Here is a 26,250-nt window from a genome sequence, read left to right as displayed (position 1 = left end):
TATTCACAAGCACCAAATGAACGCAGCATTAGTCTGAAGAATTGAGTCGCCGTCTCAAATATTGACACCAATTTATCTGTTAATGAGACACTTGGGGATAAGAAACCGAGATCCTTTGTTTAAGTTTTAAGATTAAGATTATAAAAAACATCCACAAAGCACAGATTTCCTAGATTTAGGACCACAAGGTCAAAACCAACATGACTGAAAAAAACACCAAACACAAAATCAGCAAGTATCATTATTTATTTACCATTGTTTAGTTGTAACCAGCAACCATGAATGAAATGTATAAAATTGCATTTAAAGTTGTTAAATTAATTTAAAGTAATTATCTTATATACTGAAAACAGCTTCAGCATTGCAACAACCTTCATTAAACAATCAACTACACTATTAGATCAACTTTATTTTTGTCCCAGTGGCCTCAGGTAGAGAGTACTTTTTAATTTTATAACTGCTGCAATTAATTTTGAGACCACCTGAAATTGAAGTAAAAATAAAGTTGGGACATTCTGAGAAACATACACCATACAAATATTTACAAAGTTACAGCGACATCATTGTCGACCCTTTTTTAAGAGGTTGATATCAACTTTGATAACATTTTTAATTATTCGTAATTTATTTGGTCATCGATAACCAGATCGATTGGACTTCTTAAACACTGATTTCATCGTGGGTCATTACTATGCAGTTTTATCCTTTGAATCATGGCACACACCATTATAGCGGAATTCTATTACATTGTATTTACAAACTATCAGTATTTGTGATACATGTATATAGAAATTGCACATTTTTTCTTTAAATACATAAACTATATACAAACATATTCCATACAGAATACCCAGTGTTAACAGGTAAATGTTAGATGAGTCAATTAATTTATCATACAATTATTTGCAAAAAAATGTGATTAGGGCTATTCCAAAATTGATCTTAAGGGGGGTGGGGGTGGGAGGCATTTTTTTTAAAAACCATCACCCACAAAATAAAATTTTAAATAACCAACAGCAGCCCCACCAGACATAAAATAATCATTATAATAATCCCAACTTAAACATTAGGTAATTTTGACATTTTAAGAGAGGAAACCCGCCACATTTTTCCATTAGTAGCAAGGAATCTTTTATATGCACCATCCCACAGACAGGATAGTACATACCATGGCCTTTAATAAACCACTTGTGGTGCACTGGCTGGAACGAGAAGAGGCACAATGGGCCCCACCAATTGGGATCGATCCCAAACCGACCATGCATCAGGCGAGCGCTTTACTACTGGGCTAAGTGTCGCCACTTTTCATGAGGGTAACACTAGAAGTGTGGAGTGGGTTTGTTGGGAAATTTCACTGTCTCAACATTCATAGTGGAACATCCCCACAAGTAAATCTGTCAAGTCTTAATCTTTACAGTTTTCATCAGACTCGGATGCTCGAGCTAGTCCTCATGAGTGTGACACTGGACGCATGGAGTGGGTTTGGTGGGAACACTTTGATAGGTAGATCCCAAACCATCGTCTCTACGTTCACGGTGGGCGGCCCCCGCCAGGTCACATTCTCATCTGGATTCGTAGGTCGCATGGGTCCTTCTATCGGCTCGCACGACGTCACAAATTCAAAATGAAGTCTCCATCGTAGGCAAACTGAAATACAATTAAAGGAAAAGTAAAATAGTTGTTCAAAATATAGTTATGGCTAAGGAAGTATTTATCTTTTAAATATTTGTTAAAATGTTTTTCAAATACCTCAGTATATTTCAAAAGAATATATCAGTGATGTCATTAAAAATAGAAATCGAAGGTGAAAACAAAAAATATAAATGGCTACAAATGATGTGCAACAAAATCGCGTTGATACAAAAGCCTAAGATTTTATTGGTTTACAACCACAAATTAAAAGTTTGTTTTTCTTAACACCACCAATAGAGCACATAATTTATTCATCATCAGCTATTGGATGTCAAACATCTGGTAATTTTGACATATAATCTAAAAGAGGAAACAATTATCCCATTAGTAGCAAGAGATTTTTTAAATGCATCATCCCACAGCCATGTTAGCACATACCACAGCCTTTGATATACCAGTCATAGTGCACTGGCTGGAATGAGAAATAGCCCAATGGGCCCACCGACAGGGATTGATCCCAAACCGACCGCGCTTTAGGTAAGCGTTTTACCACTGGGCTACGTCTTGCCCCACTAATAAATAATAAAAGAAAGAAAGAAAGAAAGGAATGTTTTATTTAACGACGCACTCAACACATTTTATTTACGGTTATATGACGTCAGACATATGGTTACGGATCACACAGATTTTGAGAGGAAACCCGCTGTCGCCACTACATGGGCTACTCTTTCCGATTAGCATCAAGGGATCTTTTATTTGCGCTTCCCACAGGCAGGATAGCACAAACCATGGCCTTTGTTGAACCAGTTATGGATCACTGGTTGGTGCAAGTGGTTTACACCTACCCATTGAGCCTTGCGGAGCACTCACTCAGGGTTTGGAGTCGGTATCTGGATATAAAATCCCATGCCTCGACTGGGATTCGAACCCAGTACCTACCAGCTTGTAGGTTGATGGCCTAACCACGACGCCGGTCAAAATAATAATAATAAATAATAAGTGCACATCTTACCTATGTCAGTGATGAAACCCGGAGCAGCTGTTAAAGGTAAAGGTATGTTGATGCTAGATTTCAGAGTGTGGAGACACATCTCCTGGTGTTTGACATACGACGTCACAGCGACGCCTTGACTTGCCTTCCTACGACACTCTTCAGCAATCTGTTCCTCACTTTGCAAGGTAACAGAATACTGTAGATGGAATAAAAATATAATTTACTAAAGATTAGTACTACATTTTCTGCCAGAGGATACGAAGGGTAAAATTATGTACCCTATATTTCCAATTTCAAAAGATTTCAAACCCATAACCATCTAGTAGAGGCACATAAGATCTATTTTATTTTTATTACATATCCAGAGCGAGTTTTAACAACTCAGTGGGTAGGTGTAAGACCACTACACCCTCTTCTCTCTCACTAACCACTAACAACTTAACCCACTGTCCCGGACAGACAGCCCATATAGCTGAGGTGTGTGCTCAGGACAGCGTGCTTGAACCTTAATTGGATGTAAGCACGAAAATAAGTTTTGTTTTTATTACATAATCTCAAAATTATTTTCTGGCAGAAAGCCTTCATACCTATTTTCACATCAATATTTACACTCAATATCATATTTTCGGTTAAAACCCCCCCCCAGAATAAAAACCAACCCTGAAAGGAGTAATTAATTGCTTCGCTAACTTAAATTATAAGGAGCCATTTAAGAGATTACCATGTTGATACAATAAATATTACTTCTTAAACTATTCCCAGGGGAATTATGAGGAGGTAAGTGAAAGCTCCAGTTAAACAGAAACAAGACAAGACTCAATATTTTTAACTTTAACTTATTTTCTGCTTACATCCAATTAAGATTCAAGCACGCTGTCCTGGACACACACCTCAACTAGCTATCTGGGCTGTCTGTTCAGGACAGTGGGTTAGTTGTTAGTAGTTAGTGAGAGAGAAGAGGGTGTAATGGTCTTACACCTACCCACTGAGTCGTTAAAACTCACTCTGGGTGGGAGCTGGTACCGAGCTGCAAACCCTGTACGTATCAGTATTATGTCCGATGGCATAACCACAACACCACCGAGGCCGGTAAGACTCACTAAGAAAGTATCAGTACATTTAATAATTGCAGTTAAAGGGTTAATGATAGTGTATAATAAAACATTGTTGGCTAATAACCAAACGTTATTGGGCTAATATCAAAAAGTTATTAGTAAGTTAAAAAACGTTCTTCACAAATATCAAAGAGAAAATTAAAGTTTGTTTTGTTTAACGACATCACTAGAGCACATGGATTTATTAATTATCAGCTATTGGATGTCAAACATTTGGTAATTGTGACACATAATCTTAAGAGAGAAAACATTAGCAGCAAAGGATCTTTTTAATAAATCCACCATCACAGACAGGATAGCACATACCAAAGCATTTGATATATCAGTCATGGTACACTGGCTGGAACTAAAAATAGCTGAATGGGGAAAATACCAAAGAGATAATGATGATAATCTGATGAGATAGATAACAAAAATGTTAATTCTGATACAAACTTCACACTTTTATGTATCATTTCGCCATTACTTAAATTCTCTCAATAAAACAATTTGATTTAGTTATAACCCCCAAGAGTTACCTAATTATATTCAGAACTGGACAACAACAACAACAACAAAAACCCAGACACTGCTTACTTGCACACAAGGAACCGTTCCATCGGTGAAGTCAAATATGCCAACAATATCTTCACCCAGCTTATAGGCTTGCTTAAACATCAGGAACCTGGCCACCTTGCCTTTGGCATTTGTGATATTGTAGGAGTCTGAAAAACAAAGGACAGAAACTGACTTAAATAATATTGTTACAGAAAATGTTGATAAAAAGATTCTGGATTACTAGATCTGCCCCGGGTTGGGCCCCTGGCTTCTCAGAAGTCGAACTCGGGGGCGGACATGCTCGAAACCTCTGTGGTATATGAGCATGTTAAAAGGTTACGGAAACGAACGGATTACTAGATGGGAAGAGGAAATTTGATGTTAGCATATAATAGGCTACTCCTATCAAATAGCAGCAATTCACTTTTCCTGAAGAACAACACATACCAGTTGTGATATACCAGTCATGGGGCACTGGTTTAGATGAGAAGAAAAAAGGGTCCATAAAGGGCGACATATCCTGTGATCTAACTTTTCCCCACTCACCACCCCACCCCACCAACAAACTGATGACCTGTTTTGCATCATAAAAATAGTTAAAAAACATACAAGTTACCTAGTATTTGCTAATAGCCACAGAATTTAAAAACTATAAGTCAAATGTACGAAGGCTGTTTTTCTAAAAGGCAGGTGTTTAAGTATTATTAATGTATGTAGTTACATGCATGTAAAAGAGAAGTATTCTTTGTAAATTCGGCCCCATGTTTTGTTAAGATTTTATTACTGACATCCTTAAAAGCATATTAAATTAAGTGTTAAGCTGTATTAGAATTAACCACTCACGTGGAGATTTCCTGGCTGTAACGGTAGAAAGAACTTGCAGTGCCACATCTAACAAAGAATTTTCCTTCCGCTTGAGGAACGGGTTGCTCGGAGGAAACTCACCAGATTCATTATACACACTGATGTCATTTAAACCTGCAGAACAAGCAGAATTTAATTTTTATAAAAACTGCAAGTTATTAATTCATGAACTAAATAAAACATTTATGCACCCAATTACACCGACTTCAAATGAAATATTCTTAAGAACGAAAAAACACATCACCCACATTGAACATATATATTACATGTCATCAATTTTATCAAATGAAATATATAACCAATTTTAATTTCCATTTCTGGAAAAACGATCACAAGTCTTATGGATTTTTAAAAAATGCAACTAAAACAAAATAATCCATTAAAATGAATATTCAAAAAGCTTCTACGATTTAAAAAAACCTACATAATGTGTAAATTCTATTCAGGAATTGGCCAAAAACAATTATAAATAAATTATATTATAAACTGTAGATTTAATCCTGGTCGTCAGCTTTAGCACAGTCAGGTTAGAGGCACTATATTATAAGTTATGTCATATCTGTTACTTCCATAATCAACTGTGCTGTTAAATGAATATCACATGTAATATCATTGAGGCATTAATCCCATAAGCCAATGGCCAACACAAATTATTTTAAATTTTAAAATTTAATTTATGATAAAACACTGTATAAAACTCTCAAGCAGTGACCATTATTATTTTGATAACTGAAACACATCACTTTTTCAAATGTGTCTGACATGTAACTTATGCCATACAATAACACCTAAAAATGAACATACCATACAAAACCATAACCCTGAAAGGAATCCGTAGCAGTTTAGTTGGGTGTTCAAAGCGCTGAGTGCCAATAATAATTTTGTATGAGTATTTTACAGCTTGCCCCCGGAAAGAAGGAGGAGCGTCTGTTGGTATTGTGTCCTCAAATACGACTGAAACACAAAAATTAGGTTATGAGACATGAGTAAACAGTGAACAAGACGCATACAGTTGATAAAACGCATACAGTTGAGAAGATATGAGTAAGCAGTGTAGAAGACACGAGTAAACTGTGCAGAAGAATTGAGTAAACAGTGGAGAAGACACATACAGTGGAGGAGACATGAGTAAACAGTGGAGAAGACATGAGTAAACAGTGGAGAAGACATGAGTAAACAGTGGATAAGAAATGAGTATACAGTGGAGAAGAATTGAGTAAACAGTGGAGAAGACACATACAGTGGAGGAGACATGAGTAAACAGTGGAGAAGATATGAGTAAACAGTGGAGGAGAATTGAGTAAACAGTGGAGAAGACACATACAGTGGAGGAGACATGAGTAAACAGTGGAGAAGATATCAGTAAACAGTGGAGGAGACATGAGTATACAGTGGAGAAGAATTGAGTAAACAGTAGAGAAGACATGAGTATACAGTGGAGAAGAATTGAGTAAACAGTGGAGATGACACATGAGTAAACAGTGGAGATGACACATACAGTGGAGGAGACATGAGTATACAGTGGAGAAGAATTGAGTAAACAGTGGAGAAGAATTGAGTAAACAGTGAAGAAGACACATACAGTGGAGGAGACATAAGTAAACAGTGGAGAAGATATTAGTAAACAGTGGAGAAGAATTGAGTAAACAGTGGAGAAGAATTGAGTAAACAGTGGAGAAGACACATACAGTGGAGGAGACATAAGTAAACAGTGGAGAAGATATGAGTAAACAGTGGAGAAGAATTGAGTAAGCAGTGGAGAAGAATTGAGTAAACAGTGGAGAAGAATTGAGTAAGCAGTGGAGAAGACACATACAGTGGAGACATAAGTAAACAGTGGAGAAGATATGAGTAAACAGTGGAGAAGAATTGAGTAAACAGTGGAGAAGATACATACAGTAAAGAACACACATTGGAGAAAGGAAGGAAGGAAGGAAATGTTTTATTTAACGACACACTCAACACATTTTATTTACGGTTATATGGTGTCGGACATATGGTTAAGGACCACACAGATATTGAGGGAAGAAACCCACTGTCGCCACTTCATAGGCTACTCTTTTAGATTAGCAGCAAGGATTCCTTTATATGCACTATCCCATTGACAGGATAGCACATACCACGGCCTTTGAAGTACCAGTCTTGGTTCACTAGCTTGATCGAGAAATAGTGATCCCAAAGACAGACCGCACATCAAGCGAACGCTTTATCAATGGGCTACACCTCGTCTCTACACATTGGAGAAGACACATACAGGTAGAGATAACATGAGTAAACAGAAGAGAAGAAACATACAGTGGAAAAGACACATACAGGTAGAAATAACATGAGTAAACAGAAGAGAAGAAACATACAGTGGAAAAGACACAGTGGAGAAGACACAAGTAAACAGTGGAGAAGACACAAGTAAACAGTGGAGAAGACACATACAGGTAGAGATAACATGAGTAAACAGAAGAGAAGAAACATACAGTGGAAAAGACACAGTGGAGAAAAGACATACAGTGGAGAAGACACAAGTAAACAGTGGAGAAGACACAAGTAAACAGTGGAGAAGACACATACAGGGGAATGACATGAGTAAACAGTGGAGAAGACATGAGTATACAGTGGATAAGACACATACAACGGATAAGACATGAGACAACAGTGGAGAGACATAAGTAAACAGTGAGGAAAATGTGAGTAAAGAGTGAAGAAGCCACAATGAAACAGTGGTGAAAAAAATTAGTAAAGAATAAACAGTGAAGAAGACACAAGTAAACAGTGGTGAAAACATGAGTAAACAGTGGAGAAGGCATGAGTAAACAGTGGAGAAGACATGAGTAAACAGTGGAGAAGACATGAGTAAACAGTGGAGAAGACACAAGTAAACAGTGGAGAAGACACAAGAAAACAGTGGAGAAGAAACAAATAAACAGTGGAGAAATCAAATAGACCGGGAAGATATATAAACAGTTTACAACCAGCTGTTTTTCTTGAGGTCCCTAGCTTTCATAACACTCAATTCAACAGATAGTAATTAAAATACAGTAAAATGTACATGAGAATCACATAAGATTCGTACAATGTCTCATCTCTCCTGGCTGGAGCTTCAGATCACAGAACAGAATTTTTGGTTTTGTAGTCAAAACTGTCAAACCTCTTTCCCCTGAAAACAGAAAGTACATCATTGCAGAGAAGAAAATGATACCAAACAAAAAATCCAGATAACATCGCAGTCTTGAAAAGTTGGGGGTGACTGCAAAATCATGACATCAAATTCATAAAGAAAGAAAATAATCATATTTTTGGTATCCTGTGAAATTCTTTTATCTGTTTTTTTTTTTTTTTGCAAGGTATTTCATTTGAAGTAAAAATATATTGCACACTGTGACCTGAAGAACCCACCCCACCAAAAACTAAATTTTCCTTTAAATTTTGAACAATAAAAATACACAAAAAGGACAATAATATACAATTACTTTTGCATTACTGTCTAAAACTATCCCTGCTTTAGCCTACAATACGTTTTTACAGCAATATAAATTTATAACAACAATAATAAGTTAATATTTGAAACCAGAACATAGAGACACAACACATTAATATAAATTTAAAACAAGTCGTCTCAAGTCGTTACAGCAGTATAAATTTAGAATAGTAATTTAATATTTAAAGCAAGAACACAGAGACACATCACAGCAACATAAATTTAAAACAAGTCTAAGTCGTTACAAAATTATAAACTTAAAACAACATGCCTCAAGTCTTTACAGCAATATAAATTTATAACAATAATACTTTAATATTTGAAACACGAACATAGAGAGACATCACGGTACATGCAGACCTTTGTTTGGTACAAACGACGTTTCGCCTCCAGAAGTGGAAGCGTCCTCGGCAGAAAGGAGCTGAGATCTGGGCAGCTGGACTCGTGAGTCACTCACTGTACACTGACAGATCACCTGTACACTGGCCCATGCCAGGCAGTCCACTTCATTTCTGAAACAATGTCAGGTACCAGAGTTATCACATGTATAACAATCAGATATCACATGAATAAAGGTCGGGGTTTCTGCTGTCAGAGGGTAAAATTGATGGATTAAAAAAAAAATATGTTTTTAATTTAACGATGCACTCAACACACTTTAATTACGGTTATATGGCGTCAGACATATGGTTAAGGACCACACAGATATATAGAGACAAAACCCGTGGTGCACTGGCTGGAGCATGAAATGGATAATCATATATGAGTTTTATTAAATATTATAGTATGAGACCTCCTGTTTAAAATTTATCAAAGTATATGAAAAAATAAGAAGTTGTTATGCTTAATGACACCACTAGAGCACATTGATTTATTCATCATCGGTTATTGGATGTCAAACCTTGTTAATTTTGACATATAATTTTAGAGAGAAAACCTGCTACATTTTTCCATTACTAGCAAGGGATCTTTTATATGCATCATGCCACAAACAACATAGCACATACCACTGCCATTGATATACCAGTTGTGGTGCACTGGTAGGAACAAGAAATAGCCCAATGAGCCCACTCGACAGGAATCAATCCAAGGCCAACCGCACATCAGGCAAGTGCTTTACCATTGGGCTACGTTCCACCTCACAAAGTACATGAAATGAACTGTCCAATTTCAAAAGATTTCAAACCCATAACCACCTAGTTGGGACGCTAATGATGTGCTTTGTTTTTATTTCGTAAAATTATTTTCTGACAAAAAGGATGTGAGTATAATATTCAAATCTTAAAACACATCATTATTATATTATAATTAAATTTCCGTTACATTCATTGCAATATAACGTCATCCCATTGGTCCAGGATGTAGCAACAGGAGTTTGTTCAATTCTCAACAAACGTAAAAGTTATATTGTCAGGAATGTCATATCTGATGATGTCATTTTATATGGGCAAGTTGAGACTTATTCAGTGTTATTGTTTATGGACCAAAAATAATTCAAAATAAAGTACGAAGTTTTAGTGTTATTATTGGCAAATATGATTCAAATTTAATTATAAGTATTGTCTGTTATTTCTTTTGCGTTCATCTGGGTATGAAAACAAAAAATCATCCGCAAACTTATGTGAGAATGGCTTTGCTGATTCATACAGTTTGCGGGTGATTTTTTTTGGTTCATATCCTGATGAACGTAAAAGAAATAACAGACAATCCTTAAATACAGCAAAATATAATTGTTGTATTTTCTACTACAAGGACACAATTATTAATGAATATAAAATATTAAGTTCTTCCCATCTGTATTACACCTGGAGCCCTCGAACTAACACACTCCCATTTTTTTTTTTAATAACTTTTACTGCCCAGGTGGTGGTGGTAAAAGTAAAGAGAATATACTTCAGTTTGCTTCCAAAAAGATATATGATTAAGCTAAACATAAAATAGAATGTGGTCAAGTTTTTTTAATTCTAAAATTAATCTATATAATATATATCAATATGTTTTATAAATTGCATCATAATATATATGCAATTTTTTTGTACATGTATCATCAAAATCTAACAGTAAATTCTTCAGTTAACTAACTAAATACGATACATGTATGTTAATTCCTCAGCTAATTACTTTGAAACTTGCTCTGTCTTCACGCCATTGATGAAGACAATATCACAATGGATTATCTCCCCTGCTAAGAACACGGGCCCTCGAGGCAAGCTGGCTGTTACTTCTATCATTTCCAGTCTGCCACCATTTCATGAACACTTTACACTCTCTTTGTGTTATTCCATCAACAAACTGAAAATTAAAAACAAATATCACAATAAATACTGTTATTAATGAATTCATTTGTTATTTTCTTGCTTACACTCAATCAAGATTCAAGCACATTGTCCTGGGCACACACACCTCAACTATCTGAGCTCTCAGTCCAGGACAGAGGGTTAGTTGTTAATGGTTAGTGAGAGAGAAGAGGGTGTAGTGGTCTTACACCTACCCATCGAGTCATTAAAATTTGCTCCGGGTGGGAGCCGGTACCAAGCTGCGAACTCAATACCTACCAGCCTTATGTCCGATGGCTTAACCATAACATCACCGAGGCCGGTTGTTTCAATGTGTATTGCAAATTTATATCTAGGTACCCGTAAACACCAGCACCTCCCAATTTATGTAACACAGATTTTTTAAATTATTGAAATTTGTTTAAAAATCCAATAAAACTGTAACTCTTGTATAAAGAAAGCAAAAATAACACTTCAGCACATTTTAAAGAGACTGTGTTGAGTTTGTTAACAAAACCCTTTTGACGATTAAATTAACATGTTCAAAATATTTTCTTGTTTATTTCTGTCTGAACATTCAATGTGTTTCTTGTCATCCTAATGTTTACAGTAGGTAGTCATAATTTAATTTTACCTCCAAATAATTTGTATAGGTACGAAAAAAAATATATATTAGGTAATAAAATGAAGTTTGAGCTACTACACTCATTATGTCATTGAGAAACAGATCAGATATACCAGCACCAAGAAATTCTAAACAAGAAAATGTATTCAATAATAAAATTATGTAACTGTAATTATTTAAAATACTATTTTGGTCGGAAACAGCTTAACGATGATCATCTCTTTAACTACAGCTATTTGGTATCTAAAATATAGTTATATTGACACTTGGTCAAGGGTGACACTAAAAGAGGAAACCCGAAGAAAAATGAGTACCTTTAATTAAAGTCTGAACTCCATTGTTAACAACTATAAGAAATTACTCTCCTACCTTTAATTAGTTAGATTTTCTCCACATTTTGTAGACAGAAATCTTGAAAAAAACATTAAAATGACACAGATTACACATATTACATGATAACTATGTCACTAAATCGACTTAGCTGGGATCACCTAGGGCAAAAAGCATGCAATTTTGTACTGCCTGCCATTGTGCCTCTTTATGGAATACTCTTCAAGAGGTCAAAGGATGTGACATAACCTAACACCACCATAGCATGCATTATGGTATAACAGCAACATCATATTAATTATGTCACGTACTTCGGAGGCTTCCAGCCCACTTACAAGAACAGTATTCCATAAAAAAAGAGAGTAAAATGGCAGACAGCGAAAAACTGCAGGCTTTTTGTTCTAGGAGATCTTAGCAAAGTCAAGATAGGTGACATATTTAAAATATAGTATGTGAAATTTGTGTTATTGTAATGGTTTTTTCACAATTTCTGTCTGGACAAAATGCGAGAAAAATCTATTGGTAACTAAAGGTAACAGAATAATTTATTGTAGTGAACTGTGTGATCTGGACTAGTCTGAACCCCAATACTGGTCCATCTACAGGTTCTATCTCCATCTGTCCCACATTTAGCTTTTCTGACTTTTTTTCAATATATCAGGCCTCTGAAAATCGCGCAAATGATCGTTTCACTTGCACAAGTCTAATTCTGCGTAACCCATTCTTCACTCTCACCAAAAAAACTAAAGATATTAAAAATAATTTATACTATCATTTGTCACTGTTCACATAACAATATATTTGTAATGGGTTATGCAAACTTTCAATTCTCAGAGGCCTGTATATTTAGTATCTTTATCATGTAATTACAGATCATGGGGAATCTAACAGAGTTGTGGCCCTTGAACTTAGGAGATATCAAAATGTGTTGGACACTGTAGCCTTATAGGGCCCCTATTAGGGGGTCATGTCAATTTTGCTTAAACTTAAAGTTGTAGTAATTTCAATTTAACTCAACAAACTTTACTTGTTATTATTAGTTGGTAAAACACAACATAAATACTCATGTTTCCGGTAACTGTATAGTTTTGTTTCAGGATATTACCAATCTCTGAAGCTGCCTGTCCAAATCTGTCAAACAAGTTTTTTGTATTTTGTCGACGACGAACTTGTCAACTGGTACAACCAGAGTATTGCGCTTTAGTGTGTACATTTTTGCATCCACTAATTTAGGACATATCAACAGTCGATGTTAGACTGGTTTGTGATTGTGAATGTTGTCAATGCAGCGAAGCATCTCGTTTGTAAACCTGTCTGAAAGCAACAAGCTGAAATTCTTTTTGAAAGATGGCTTGTGTTAGTCCAGATAAAAGCATAACGACACCGAAAACTCACATCGATGGTGTTCCCGATTTTGGATGGCGAGTTCCCCTAACTTACAAATGTCAAGAAAAATGTGGCCCTTTCCAGTCGCCAAGGCTGAAACAGCTAACCGGATTTGTTGGTCTTACTGTGAGGTGTGCACACATTTAATATTTATGATTTACCGTTAGGCCTACCGTAGTTGGGAAAGTGTACCGCCCGTTCCCCCCATTAGTTATCGATCTAAAGAGGGATTTTTTGATGGGGTATATATAGAAAAGTGGGGCATGGGGCCCTAACCCTAACCCTAAACTATTATAAATGATGGGGGGAACGGGTGGAGCTCTTGCCCCGTAGTTGCTCAGCTTACTGGTCTGCCAGTGGTTTCATGGTGTAATTATAGCTTATGACAGTATGATTCCTGTATTTCAAAACTGTGACAGTCACATGTAGCAATTGTTTTAAATAGGGGCAGGATCCAACTCAATCGTAGAGTAATTAACTGCTGGGTGGAAAGATCCAGTCTCCTTCAGGCTTGGTGTATCCATTCTCGGGAAAGAGCTCCACCCGTACCCCTCCATACCAAAGTCTCTAAGACTAACCTACGCCTAACCTTAAAACTAAAACTAACCATTTAAAGGGGGTACAAATCGAACTCATGTCCATTCTCACAATCATCGTGACAATGTCTCATTCAGGTTTTTTTTTACCCTGTCTTACGCAGTGTCCCACAAGTGGTATACCAAAGCCTGTGGTATGTGCTGTCTTGTCTGTGGGAAAGTGCATATATAAAACAGTTCTTGCTGCTAATTGAAAAATGTTTCCTCTTAAGCAGGGCTCGAAGTAGGAAGTAAAATCTGACCTGTTTGAGGGTTTTTTAATAGCAGGCCCCCCCCCAAAAATATCCTCCTTGAAAAAATATGGCTTGATGAAACTAAGACAGCACAGTGCCACCGATGTCGTTTCCAAATGATTCTGTAGGTGTACTAGCCTGGTATAGGCATTTTTCAAACGTGTTGTCTCACGTACATGTAGGCTCCCTAAATACAGAAGATCTGTAGTGCTCCTAATCCTTGATAACATCTCCGCAGACACTGTATGGGGTTCTGATGAACACTAATAAATACCAGAATGTCTTAACAACAATGTTTTGTGCCGTTCCAACTTCAAGCTTACCAATCACTAGAAGATGTCCATTTTCGGAGAGGCATGACATCACGTTGATTACAATCAAATGCCACCAAAAGTGTATTTTTTTGAATGATAAGAAGTCATACAATCGTTTTTGCAGTCCATTATAAAGAAAATGACGTCAACCAGGATCATATGACCCAAAATGTTATAAACACAGGGCTAGCTCTGGCATTCACCAATTGCAAATTTTGAAAGTAGTTGGCGAATTTTATTTTAATTTGGCGAAATAATTTCATGTAATAATTGACATTTTTAAGAAAATAACTGTTGATTTCTGCAATTTTTGAAGTTTAATAGACAATTTGGCAAACTATTTAGCTCACCCAGAGCCAGCCCTAATTAACAAAACTTTTTTCTGCTAGTATATATATGCCAGAATTTTAAATAGTTAATTAGTGTGTTGTATTTTTGGAAGAAGGGTAGGAAAATGTTGCCTTGTAACTTTTTAGTATGCAACCTTTACAAATCCCATCAGCATTTAACCATGATGATATAACAGCTGAAGTAAAATCAATTGGCATCAGCATTTTTGGCAGTCACAGTAATCGGGCTAATAAATTCTTGCTGATGTGTCATACATAGAGATTATTATACGAGCTTGTGTGTCATACTGATTTTACGAAACGAGTGTTAGGATTTTTGTATTGCCCGAGCAAGCACGAGGATAATACATACATCCTGACATGAGTTTCGTAAAATCAGTACGACACACACTCCAGTGTAATAATTTCTTTATTATCCATATTATTATTGTTATTTTTTTATGAATAACAAGGACTGTTTCAAAATGATTCAACAACTAGAAGGAGACGACGAAATGACGTCATATTTCAAATACAACGTCTGAACTAGGACTGGAGAAGACAACGTCATGTTATGAAGTCGCTTTCCAAAATTACGTCATCACACTTGTTATTACATGTGTGCTTCGTATGATTATTATTAACTCAGGTGTGTTGAACCATGTGGATAATAAATTTTTGAATTTGTTTTTCAGATATATGCAGTTCTGGTTTAAAAAAAGAAATCAAGGAAGAATACCATTTATCAATCACCTAGATCCTGTGATGCACAACCCCATATATGGCAAGTTCCACTTCGTTTATAAATGATGAAATCACGGGTTCAGAGTGGGCACTGTATTTCAGAGCTACCTCTGGCACTCGCCAAATTCGCCAGTTGTGAATTTTGAAAGTAGTTGGTGAATTGTATTTTAGTTTGGCGAAATAATTCCATGTAATAATTGAAATTTTTAGAAAACAAGTGGCAATTTTTGAAGTTTAATAGACAATTTGGCGAATTGTTTTGCTCACCCAGAGTTAGCCCAGTATTTGAAAGGAGGCGGCTGGTTATTATATAAATTTTTTTATAATTATAAGTGGTTGTTCTAAGGACCTCCCAAAACAATGTACAAATGTAATTAATCTACAAATATACCAAGCTCGGTGGCATCGTGGTAGGCCATCGGTCTACAAGCTGGTAGGTACTGGGTTCGGATCCCAGTCGAGGCATGGGAACTGGGTTCGGATCCCAGTCGAGGCATGGGATTTTTAATCCAGATACCGACTCCAAACCCTGAGTGAGTGCTCTGCAAGGCTCATTTGGTAGGTGTAAACCACTTGCACCGACCAGTGATCCATAACTGGTTCAACAAAGGCCATGGTTTGTGCTATCCTGCCTGTGAGAAGCACAAATAAAAGATCCCTTGCTGCTAATCGGAAAGAGTAGCCCATGTAGTGGCGACAGCGGGTTTCCTCTCAAAATCTGTGTGGTCCTTAACCATATGTCTGACACCATATAACCGTAAATAAAATGTGTTGAGTGCGTCATTAAATAAAACATTTCTTTCTTTAATCTACAAATAAAGCCACAGCCCTAATTTCAACTGTTAAGTTAAGTTAAAATGGAGTGAAAGAAGTATAGATAGATATGTGATGATGAAACGGGGAAATACTCTTAAAATTACACTACAGCAGGTCTCCATTACCAGTTACTTCTCAAAAAGTACACAGGGTGGGACGTAGCCCAGTGGTACAGCACTCACTTGATGCACGGTTGGTGTAGGATCAATCCCTGTCGGTGGGCCCATTGGGCTATTTCTCGTTCAAGTCAGTGCACCACAACTGGTATATATATATCAACGGCCGTGGTATGGGATGGTGCTTACAAAAGATCCCTCAGATTCCTCAGACATTATATTGGGCTAGTTCTCGTTCAAGCCAGTGCTCTACAACTGGTGTAACAAAGGCCGTGATATGTACTATCCTGTCTGTGGGATGGTGCATATAAAAGATCCCTTGCTGCTAATCGAAAAGAGTAGCCCATGAAGTGGTAACAGCGGGTTTCCTCTCTCAATATCTGTGTGGTCCTTAACCATATGTCTGACGTCATATCACTGTAAATACAATGTGTTGAGTGTGTTGTTGAATAAAACATTTCTTTCTTTCTCAAAAGTACATGTACATGCAGGTGGGGTGTTTTTAATATAAAAAAATGCATTTCATGGTATTGGAGACATCAGGATATTTGAATTTATGAAAATGGATAATCTAATTAATAAGATCTAAGTAATGTTTGATTTCAGTTATTAAAACTTCACTAATGGTGAAAAATATGCCGTAGTGTTTAAAAACTAGGGTCTGTCACTTTTAAGTCACATTTAAATATTTGATTTTAAAAAACACCAGCACATACCTGTACAGGTATATAAAATACATCACTTGTTGACTTAGTTTGACAATGCTGTATACTCCACATTTGCCATTGTTATACATTAATTCCACCTAATACTTGAGCATTTTGGAATGGAACAAAAACGTGTGGGCATTTTGTCGATTTTGCTTTGTATATTTGATCAAGTTCTGAACATTTACCTGTATTTGTGATAGTTTCAACACATGGGCATATTTCATTGTATATAATATTATTTATTGTTGATATTCTAGGCTGCCCAATTGGTGGTATTGGTTGTGGCACTATAGGGAGGGGCTACCGAGGTGAATTCTGTCGGTTTCAGATGGTTGCTGGCATGTATAACTTTGCAGTCGTAGATGCTGATCAGGTGACTTTTCTAAACATGATAGATGTACTTTATCGTTGTGATCGATTGCCACATATACATACATGTACATACATACATACATACATACATACATACATACATACATACATACATACATAGGGATTATTATACAAGCTTGTGTGTCCTACTGATTTTACGAAATGAGTGTCAAGATTCTTGTATTGCCAAGGGTAACGCATGAATTGTGACATACATGTAAATCGGTACAATTCACCTGCATGTTCAATAATTTCTTTATTTTTCATATTATCTGGGCTATTATTTTTTATGAATAACAAGGACCATGTAAAAACATTTCAAATGTAGTTAAGGTCAACAAAAAAGTCACTTTTCACACTGTTGTTTGGCTTCGAAATGATGTCATTTAAAAAGAATTAGTGTATTAAGATGAGGCCCTATTCAAAGTCGGAGTGCTCAGTAGTGTGTCAAGATGTGGCCCTATTCAAAGTCGAAGTGCTCAGTAGTGTGTCAACATGTGGCCCTATTCAAAGTCGGAGTGCTCAGTAGTGTGTCAAGATGTGGCCCTATTCAAAGTCGAAGTGCTCAGTAGTGTGTCAAGATGTGGCCCTATTCAAAGTCGGAGTGCTCAGTAGTGTGTCAAGATGAGGCCCTATTCAAAGTCGGAGTGCTCAGTAGTGTGTCAAGATGTGGCCTTATTCAAAGTCGGAGTGCTCAGTAGTGTGTCAAGATGTGGCCCTATTCAAAGATGGAGTGCTCAGTAGTGTGTCAAGATGTGGCCCTGTTCAAAGATGGAGTGCTCAGTAGTGTGTCAAGATGAGGCCCTATTCAAAGTCTGAGCAATAAATAATGGTACACCATCTAGTGGAGGTGGGAAGTTGCTAACCAATAAGATTTGTATGTTTTTTTTTTCTCATAAATAATAATTCTTAAATTTGAAACCATAATGGACCTTATTCACTAAACTTTGGCAACTTTACAAGCTCACAGTGCAATGCAGAAAAGACTTGCAAGGATGATGCAGTTATGCATAAGAGAGCTTTGTAAATTAGAAGGAAGGAAGGAAATGTTTTATTTAACGACGCACTCAACACATTTTATTTTACGGTCATATGGCGTCAGACATATGGTTAAGGACCACACAGATATTGAGAGAGGAAACACGCTGTCACCACTTCATGGGCTACTCTTTTCGATTAGCAGCATGGGTAGTACATACCACAGCCTTTGATGTACCAGTCGTGCACTGGCTGGAGCGAGAAATAGCCCAATGGGCCCACTGACGGAGATCGATCCCAAACCGACCGCACATCAAACAAATGCTTAACCACTGGGCTACGTCTCACCCCCTTGTAAATTAGACTTCACAAAGGTAAGGTGTTAGATACACGGTACAGATGGTAGGGTAATCAGAACAAACTGATGTGAGGCACGTCCAGCTTAAACATGTTCTGACTTTTGTCATTTTGTGTGCTCATGCTACAGACCCTCCACTAGATCCTCCTCGACAGGTCATAATATGGTGGTCCATCCATCTGTATGACTGTATGTTTGTCCATACAGATTTTTGTTTCAAAAGCACATCAATTCATATATGATGATTAAACTTTGCATGCAAGTACAACTTGGCATGGCAATGTATCGCATAACATAACTAGGTTACTGCTACCTACTTTTTATGGGTCTGTGGGCCAGTTGGACTATTTTCTGGCCAGTGCACCGTAACTGGTATATCAAAGGCCATGATATGTGCTGTCATGTCTGTGGGATGGTGCATATGAAAGATTCCTTGCTACTAATGGAAAAATGTATCAGGTTTCCTCTCTAAGACAATGTCAAAATGACCAAATGTTTGACATCCAATTGCTGATGATTAATAAATCAATGTGCTCTGATGGTGTCTTTAAACAAAACAATTTTTAAAACTTTTCATGCATTACTGCACATTAAAGGAAATCCTTGTCCGGCCCATATCTTCCTTACCAATTCATATAGGATCATCAGACCTTGCATGGTGGTACAACTTGGATGGTGGTGTGCCATGTACCACAGCTAGGTCACCATGACCTACTTTTGATGGGAATATCATGTACCTTCCCTGTACTCTCATTAATAACTTGGTGTTGGGTTTATCTCACTGGTAAAGTGTTCACCTGACATGCAGTGTGTCGCAGAATTAATCCTGCTCAATGGACTTTTATTTTTTTCGGGGCGGGACGTAGCACAGTGGTAAAGCACTCGATCCCCGTCGATGGGCCCATTGGGCTATTTCTCGTTCCTGCCAGTTCACCACGACTGGTATATCAAAGGTGGTGGTATGTGCTTTCGTGTCTGGGAAACTGCATATAAAAGATCACTTGCTGCATTAGAAAAAATGTAGCAGGTTTCCTCTGACAACTATATGTCAAAATTACCAAATGTTTGATAGCCAATAGCCGATGATTAATGAATCAATGTGCTCTAGTGGTGTCGTTAAACAAACAAAACTTTATTTATTTTAGGTGGGGTTTTTTCCTCATCCCAACCAGTGCTTCATAAGTAGCACATCAAAGGCCATGTAATATACTGTTCTGTATATAAAAGATCTCTTGTTGATTTTGTGTTACAATAACAATATGTTAAGCCCAATGGTAACGTGCTCGCCTGATGCGGGATCACTCTAGGATCGATCCCTGTCCAGCCTGTGCTACACAAGTTACTGGTGTAACAAAAGCTGAGGTATGTACCATCTTGTCTGTGGGATGCTGCATATAAAATATTCTTTGCTGCTAATCGGAAAGAGTGGTCCATTGCTTGGCTGCAGTGGGTTTCCTCTCTCATTATCTGTGTGTTCTTTAACCATATGTCCAGCACCATATAACCATAATTAAAATGTATTGAGTATGTCATTAAAAAAAACCCCCAATCATTAATTTCATCGAAACATCTGTAGTTTAAAAATGTGCTACGTTGTTGTTATGTAAATATTCCCTTCCTTTTTTTTTTTTTTTATCTCATCCTGCTTTCATATTATTCATTGCAGTTTGTCGTGTGTATCCGCAAGAATGGAAATACAGTTTACCAGCAAGTACTCTCTGCCCAGCCTAAGAAGACGAAAGGACTCGGCTCATGGAAGTGGCATTTTCCACAGCAGGATGCCACGTACCATGCCTTGTACCCCCGTGCCTGGACCATTTATGACATTCCTGAACACAAAGTGCGACTTGTGTGCAGACAGATTTCTCCTGTGTTTCCTCATGATTATAAGGTGAGGTACTCTTCCAAGTTTCTCAAGAATGATTGTTTATGGCAACAATGATAGAGATATTCATGCAAACCTTTTTACCATGTATTTCCATCAATCTACCCATAATATTAGTTGTAATCAATGTAAAAATGCATCTAATATTGATTCGTTTGCAACCCTACATGTATACGTGTAGCTGTTTGGCAGTATCACTAATATGAATAAATGTTTTTTCCGGATTCATGCATTTTTAATTAATTCAGGCAAACTTCCAACTTGCCCAGCATAAAAATGGGAGCCCGTACGCCTATAACGTGGGCAAAATACGGCCAGAATGCTTACCATTAAACACACAAATTATTTTAATTCTTCCCCAATTCCTAGAAGTGAATATGTGAACCACAACATATGTTGCAGTTTGGAACTATATTGGACTGTGATGAATGAACTCTAACCCGGAAGTGAACCATGTAACTAGAGCTATGTTGATAATTAATATTTCAGGAAACTACACTCCCCACTGCTGTGTTTGTCTGGAGTATAGAAAACAACGGTGATGAGGAACTGGAGATCAGCATAATGTTCACCTTCAAGAACGGCCGCGGTATCAAAGAGGATAAAGATGGCGGCTGTTGGAACGAGCCGTTCTCTCACAAGTCTGACGACAGTGAGGTCCAGGGGGTTATGATTCACCAGGCATTCAGAGACATGGATTGCACATACGCAGTGTCAGCAGCTAAAAAGGTTTGTATTTATCTCTTAACTATATCATCATCCCGACTTTGTTTCTCAATATTTGTCGCGGGATTTAGCTCAGTTAGTTGAGTGCTTGCTTGAGGAGTTTGTATCGAAGAATTGAACCACCTCAGTGGATCCATTCAACTGATTGGGGTTTTTCTTGTTCCAACCAGCACACCACAACTAGTCGAAGGCTGTGTTATGTGCTTTCCTGTTAGTGGGAAAGTGCATATAAAAGATCCCTGGCTGCCAATGGAAAAAATGTGGTGGGTTTCCTCTGATGACTTTGAGTCACAATTACCAAGTATTTGACATCCTTATAGCCGATGTACTCTAGTGGTGTCAAACAAAACCAAACTTTAACTTTGTTTCTCAATAGGAATTTGGGTATCTGAATTAAGTAACTATTAGTACAGAATAAAAAAAAAATTAAAATAACTGGATTCTTTTGGATCTCCATATTGTGAGAATCCAAATGGATTCTGGCAACATTTAGTGAAAAATTACACCCAATCATTATGGATCCAACCTTTCTTGTAAAAACCTGCAGGTAATTAATATATATGTATTAAAAAAGGCAGTTTTGTTTTGCTAACTGTCTATAATTTAATGTACCTATTAAACACAGATAGAAACACATTCAGTTTGGTAAGATAAAATATAAAATATTAAGAAAATATTATGCCAGATTGATGGTGGTTAGTGAGAGAGAAAACAGGATTCTGTGGTCAGCAGTGTTTGATTCCAGTACGTTTTCTGTTTTGTTAGGATGGTGTCAGCGTCAGTCACTGTGTGGAGTTTGATCCGAACGGGTCCGGTGAAGATGTCTGGAATGACCTGAAGGAAGATGGAAGTCTCAATTCCGTTGGTGGTAAATACTTGAAAATATGGAAAGGAGTACTTAAAAGAAACTTTTGACAGCTCTTGAGCACTTAAAAAATGTTTTATGACTATTTGGTGTCTTGTAACATGGGGCAGAATTCACAAATCCTGTGTGTTTTACTCACGTGTAACTACATACATTTATAATGCTTAAACACAAAAATACCCTAGATAATGATGAACATGTATATTATCAGCATTGTCCTGGCTTGGTGCTTATAAAACTTTTAGAGTCTAGACTCGAGACTCTAATAGAGTCTGAGACGCTAATGTCATGACAACGCCATACAAATTGTATGTGTGTGACATCATTAGAGATTGAGTCTGTACAACAAACATTTTATAGAGCTGATGACTGAGATAATTATGATATTATTCAGTTATTCTCTGTATACACTTTTCTATTTTTTGTATACATGTAGTTGTTTACACCATGCCAATATTATAAAATTTTGTTTGTGAATTTTCAGAGAACAGTGCAAAAACTAAAAAGGGAAAAGAAATAGCAACAGCGGTATGTGCAAAGTGCACCGTTAAGCCACATGGCAAAGGTCAGCTTGACTTCTGTTTAGCCTGGGATATGCCTGTTATTCTCTTTGCTGCAAGAGAACAAAAATATGCCAGGTATGTTGAATACATTTTCAGTTCCCTTCTGGTCCAACTGGAGGGGCCTATAGGTTCCGTCTCTGTCCGTCTGTCTGTCCATCTGTCCCACATATAGTTTTCCGGATGTTTTTGTTTGTAGTGCCTTGAGATATTGAGCTGAAATTTTGTGTATAGCTTTATCATGTACTGATACAAATCAAGTTTGACTTTCATGGCGATTTATTAATTTTTGACAGAATTATGGTCCTTGATCTTAGGAGATATGAAAAAAAATTGGGCCACCGTAGGGAACATGTATTGCTTTAGCAGTACTCTCAGAATGCTTGTTGTTGCTGTCATTGAAAATATTCCATGCTTATCTTAATCCAGTTAAAAGTGCAAGCATGGTGTCTTTGGAAGACAGTTAACCTGTCTGGTCTGTCTGTACATGACGCAGATTTACAGAACTTCATTTTATTTTAACATGATGTTTGTATTTATTTCAAATTCATGGCGATTTGACAGAGTTATGGCCCTTGAAATTTTATATATAGCTTTATCGTGTACTGTTACAGATGAAGTTTACTTTTTCATGGCAATTTACCCATTTTTAGCAGATTTATTGCCCTTGAATTTAGGAGATACGAAAATATTTTGGGCCTGGTAGGGGATATTTATTGCTTTAGCAGTACTCTCAGAATGGGTTTTTTTTCAGGCGATACACTCGATGGTTTGGGACAAAAGGAGATGCAGCTCCACGTTTGTGTGCTCATGCACTGATCTCATACCCAGCCTGGGAAGAGAAGATTGAACAGTGGCAAAATCCATTTCTCTCCAACAGGTAAGTCTTAAAGGCATACTGTCACAGACCACTGACCTGTTTGATGGCCTAACAAAGTATTACTTAAAAATATATATATTTGATTTGTCCCTAAACGTACTTTATTCAACCATCTACGTAACCACCATACTCCACTTATTAATGATATTTTATAAAAATAATTGAATTATGGCAATGGTCCATAATTCAAATCTAACATTGCTGAGATGGTTGACATGGATTTTACTCCATCATGATGTAGTTAAAGTGATGCAATAGTTAGATTTGGTCTGTAGAAATTAATGTAATTTTTATTTATTATTCATTAAAAGAGAAATAAGGTCCTTAAATCTGTGACAGTATGCCTTTAACCTGACTACGACAGGTGAGATATCTCGCCCGACGTCACGCCAGTTGACATGCTGTACGCTGTATACAGTGCATTTCCCTAATTCATATTTCCCGCCGTTTTGCGCACACGACACTCACTGGAAGCTATTTATTAACAGGAAATAGAAGACAAGTGAGTTTCCTGTTTTTTAGATTTTGTTTTTTCAATGGATTATACCTTGGAATTTTGAGTTGAAAAAGTGGTTTTCGGCAAGTATTTTCGCTTGACAACAATGGCGACACGTCACAGTCATTTTCAGGGATCGATAGCTGATTGTGAAAGCTAATTGGATAATAAATTTGATCGTTATACCAATGACGAAAATCACCAAATATTGGGATATGAATCGTAGTTAATTTTTCACAAAAAAATTCTGATCAGAAAACCACTGTTATTGGGAATAATGGACAGTTGGCCACAAATGGCTGTAACTAAACACAATTTTTTAATTTTTTTGCCTAATTTTAATCAACATCAACCCATCTAAAATATCATAAAAATTCGAAAAACTGATGAAAATAATACTTACTGATTCAAATATGAACTTTATTTTATGTACAGAAATCTCATTGGCTCGAACGCCCAACGGTCGAACCTACCGGTATTCTCGAACCAAGAACAATGTCCCGATTTTCTCTCTCTCTATTAAACCCTTTTATTTTGGTGCTGATTGGTCGAATACCCCTAGGGTCGAACATAAGCTTTCTCTCGAACCAGTTTATTAGTCCGAACTGTAAAATTAAACATATATAGCTCGAACGACTAAGTTTATCCGAAGAAATACAAAAAATAATTTATATTTATTTACAAATTTTTCATTGACCCTTTCATGTCAGTCACAAAGTAAGTTAATATAAATTCGGAAGTGGAACGAATTAATCCTAGATCATATGCCGGCTTCTCATGTTGTTTATTTAGCACCTATCGGTAATTATCTTTCTAGTACAGATAATAGTACTACAATAATCGTGAACTGAATGAACCTTGCATGAAACACCAATCAATTGGTGAGCCTAGTTCGGCCTCGCCGGTTTACTTTAATCATTTTAATCGCTACTATACGCATGAGCGTCGGCATATTTTGTTTTTAACTTGAAATACAGGAGAGATCAATGTAATGTAGTGATTGCAACAATAAAAGGTAAAGGGCCTCCGCCTGTGCTTCATGCACTTTCATTCTTTACTCAACATTGTCAATATGTCGCAAAAGATTCTACAACAGCATAATAAAGAACGATTTTTTAAATTAATAAATATTTATAAATACAGACTACCAGTGTTTTTGTTATTTGTTTATTCAACGGTGATAAATAATAGTTACAAATATGTATCTCATCCGACATTTGAAGGCGACTTCGTTACTCATGAGTCAATCGGACCATCTCGCCCAAGCCAGTTTTACGGAAATATGCGAGGTATTCCGATTGTTTTTTGTGTTACAGAAGCACCCGACAACGGCCGAATGCATGGTTCGAACTACCCGATGGGTCGAACAGACTTTGATGCACCGACAGTGTTCGAGCCAATGAGATTCTACTGTATTTATAAAACATTTAAGTGAATATATGTGGGTAAAAATTGTATACTTGTATCTACTGAACGTGGTTTTTGTCAAAAATTAATCCAGTAGTCTAAAGGTTAAATATGATATCTACACATATGGAGGGAATGTACTTGATGAAAGGTGCGGTGAAGGGCCAAAACACACTGAAGCTGGGTCTGGGTCTAGTGAGACTGGCAGTGTTAAAAATAGAGCACATGTTCTATGTTGTCCGTTGCCAGATCTGTAGTTTGCACCAGCACAGACGTGGTGTTTTTTTTTCATGTTCAATTTAATGCGTTTCTTTTTGCAACTAGTATCATACTCACCAGATTCAGCTGAGGTGTGTTTTGGTTCTAAGTACATGTATTCATGAAATGAGATAATTACCAAATTCTTTTCATTTTCTTTTTCTTTCATGCTTATTGTTATAGAACAGAAAGAAAACAGTTTTTGGAAATGAAATTTTTTTACACTAAACATTTTGTACAAAAAGTGGAGTAAAGTATTTTAGATTTCATAAATTCTCAATTTGAAAGCAAAAACGCTAAAACATAAAAGGTCAACACAGTTTATACATATTGAAACTTTGAAAGCTACATCTTCAGGCCACACACCACCTTCGTC

The 26,250-nt window shown here is 36.8% G+C and overlaps 2 protein-coding genes across 2 annotated transcripts in view; one reads left to right on the top strand and one right to left on the bottom strand.

Annotated features, from left to right (window-relative positions):
- Window positions 1-228: 228 nt before the first annotated feature.
- On the bottom strand, window positions 229-13,028 carry LOC121377218 (RAB6A-GEF complex partner protein 2-like). Its single transcript, XM_041505130.1, has 9 exons — window positions 12,951-13,028; window positions 10,736-10,906; window positions 8,975-9,126; window positions 8,210-8,293; window positions 5,947-6,096; window positions 5,122-5,256; window positions 4,318-4,445; window positions 2,645-2,822; window positions 229-1,647 (listed from the first exon to the last, which is right to left on the bottom strand). The coding sequence occupies exons 2-9, from the start codon at window positions 10,843-10,845 to the stop codon at window positions 1,424-1,426; spliced, it is 1,161 nt and encodes a 386-aa protein (XP_041361064.1). The 5' UTR covers window positions 10,846-10,906; window positions 12,951-13,028; the 3' UTR covers window positions 229-1,423.
- A 144-nt stretch (window positions 13,029-13,172) lies between these two features.
- Window positions 13,173-26,250, top strand: part of LOC121382311 (non-lysosomal glucosylceramidase-like) — a 38,877-nt gene continuing 25,799 nt past the window's right edge. The window contains exons 1-8 of the mRNA XM_041511893.1: window positions 13,173-13,362; window positions 15,399-15,487; window positions 17,347-17,462; window positions 20,464-20,688; window positions 21,172-21,411; window positions 22,174-22,276; window positions 22,758-22,911; window positions 23,588-23,713. Coding sequence (XP_041367827.1) covers window positions 13,193-13,362; window positions 15,399-15,487; window positions 17,347-17,462; window positions 20,464-20,688; window positions 21,172-21,411; window positions 22,174-22,276; window positions 22,758-22,911; window positions 23,588-23,713 — 1,223 coding nt within the window. The 5' untranslated portion in view covers window positions 13,173-13,192. The remainder of the gene's footprint in view (window positions 13,363-15,398; window positions 15,488-17,346; window positions 17,463-20,463; window positions 20,689-21,171; window positions 21,412-22,173; window positions 22,277-22,757; window positions 22,912-23,587; window positions 23,714-26,250) is intronic.

Source organism: Gigantopelta aegis, chromosome 2 (genome assembly GCF_016097555.1).
Source record: "Gigantopelta aegis isolate Gae_Host chromosome 2, Gae_host_genome, whole genome shotgun sequence".
Taxonomy (NCBI): domain Eukaryota; kingdom Metazoa; phylum Mollusca; class Gastropoda; order Neomphalida; family Peltospiridae; genus Gigantopelta; species Gigantopelta aegis.
The sequence above is the reverse complement of the archived record's forward strand: the minus strand, read 5'-3'. Positions and strand labels throughout refer to the sequence as shown.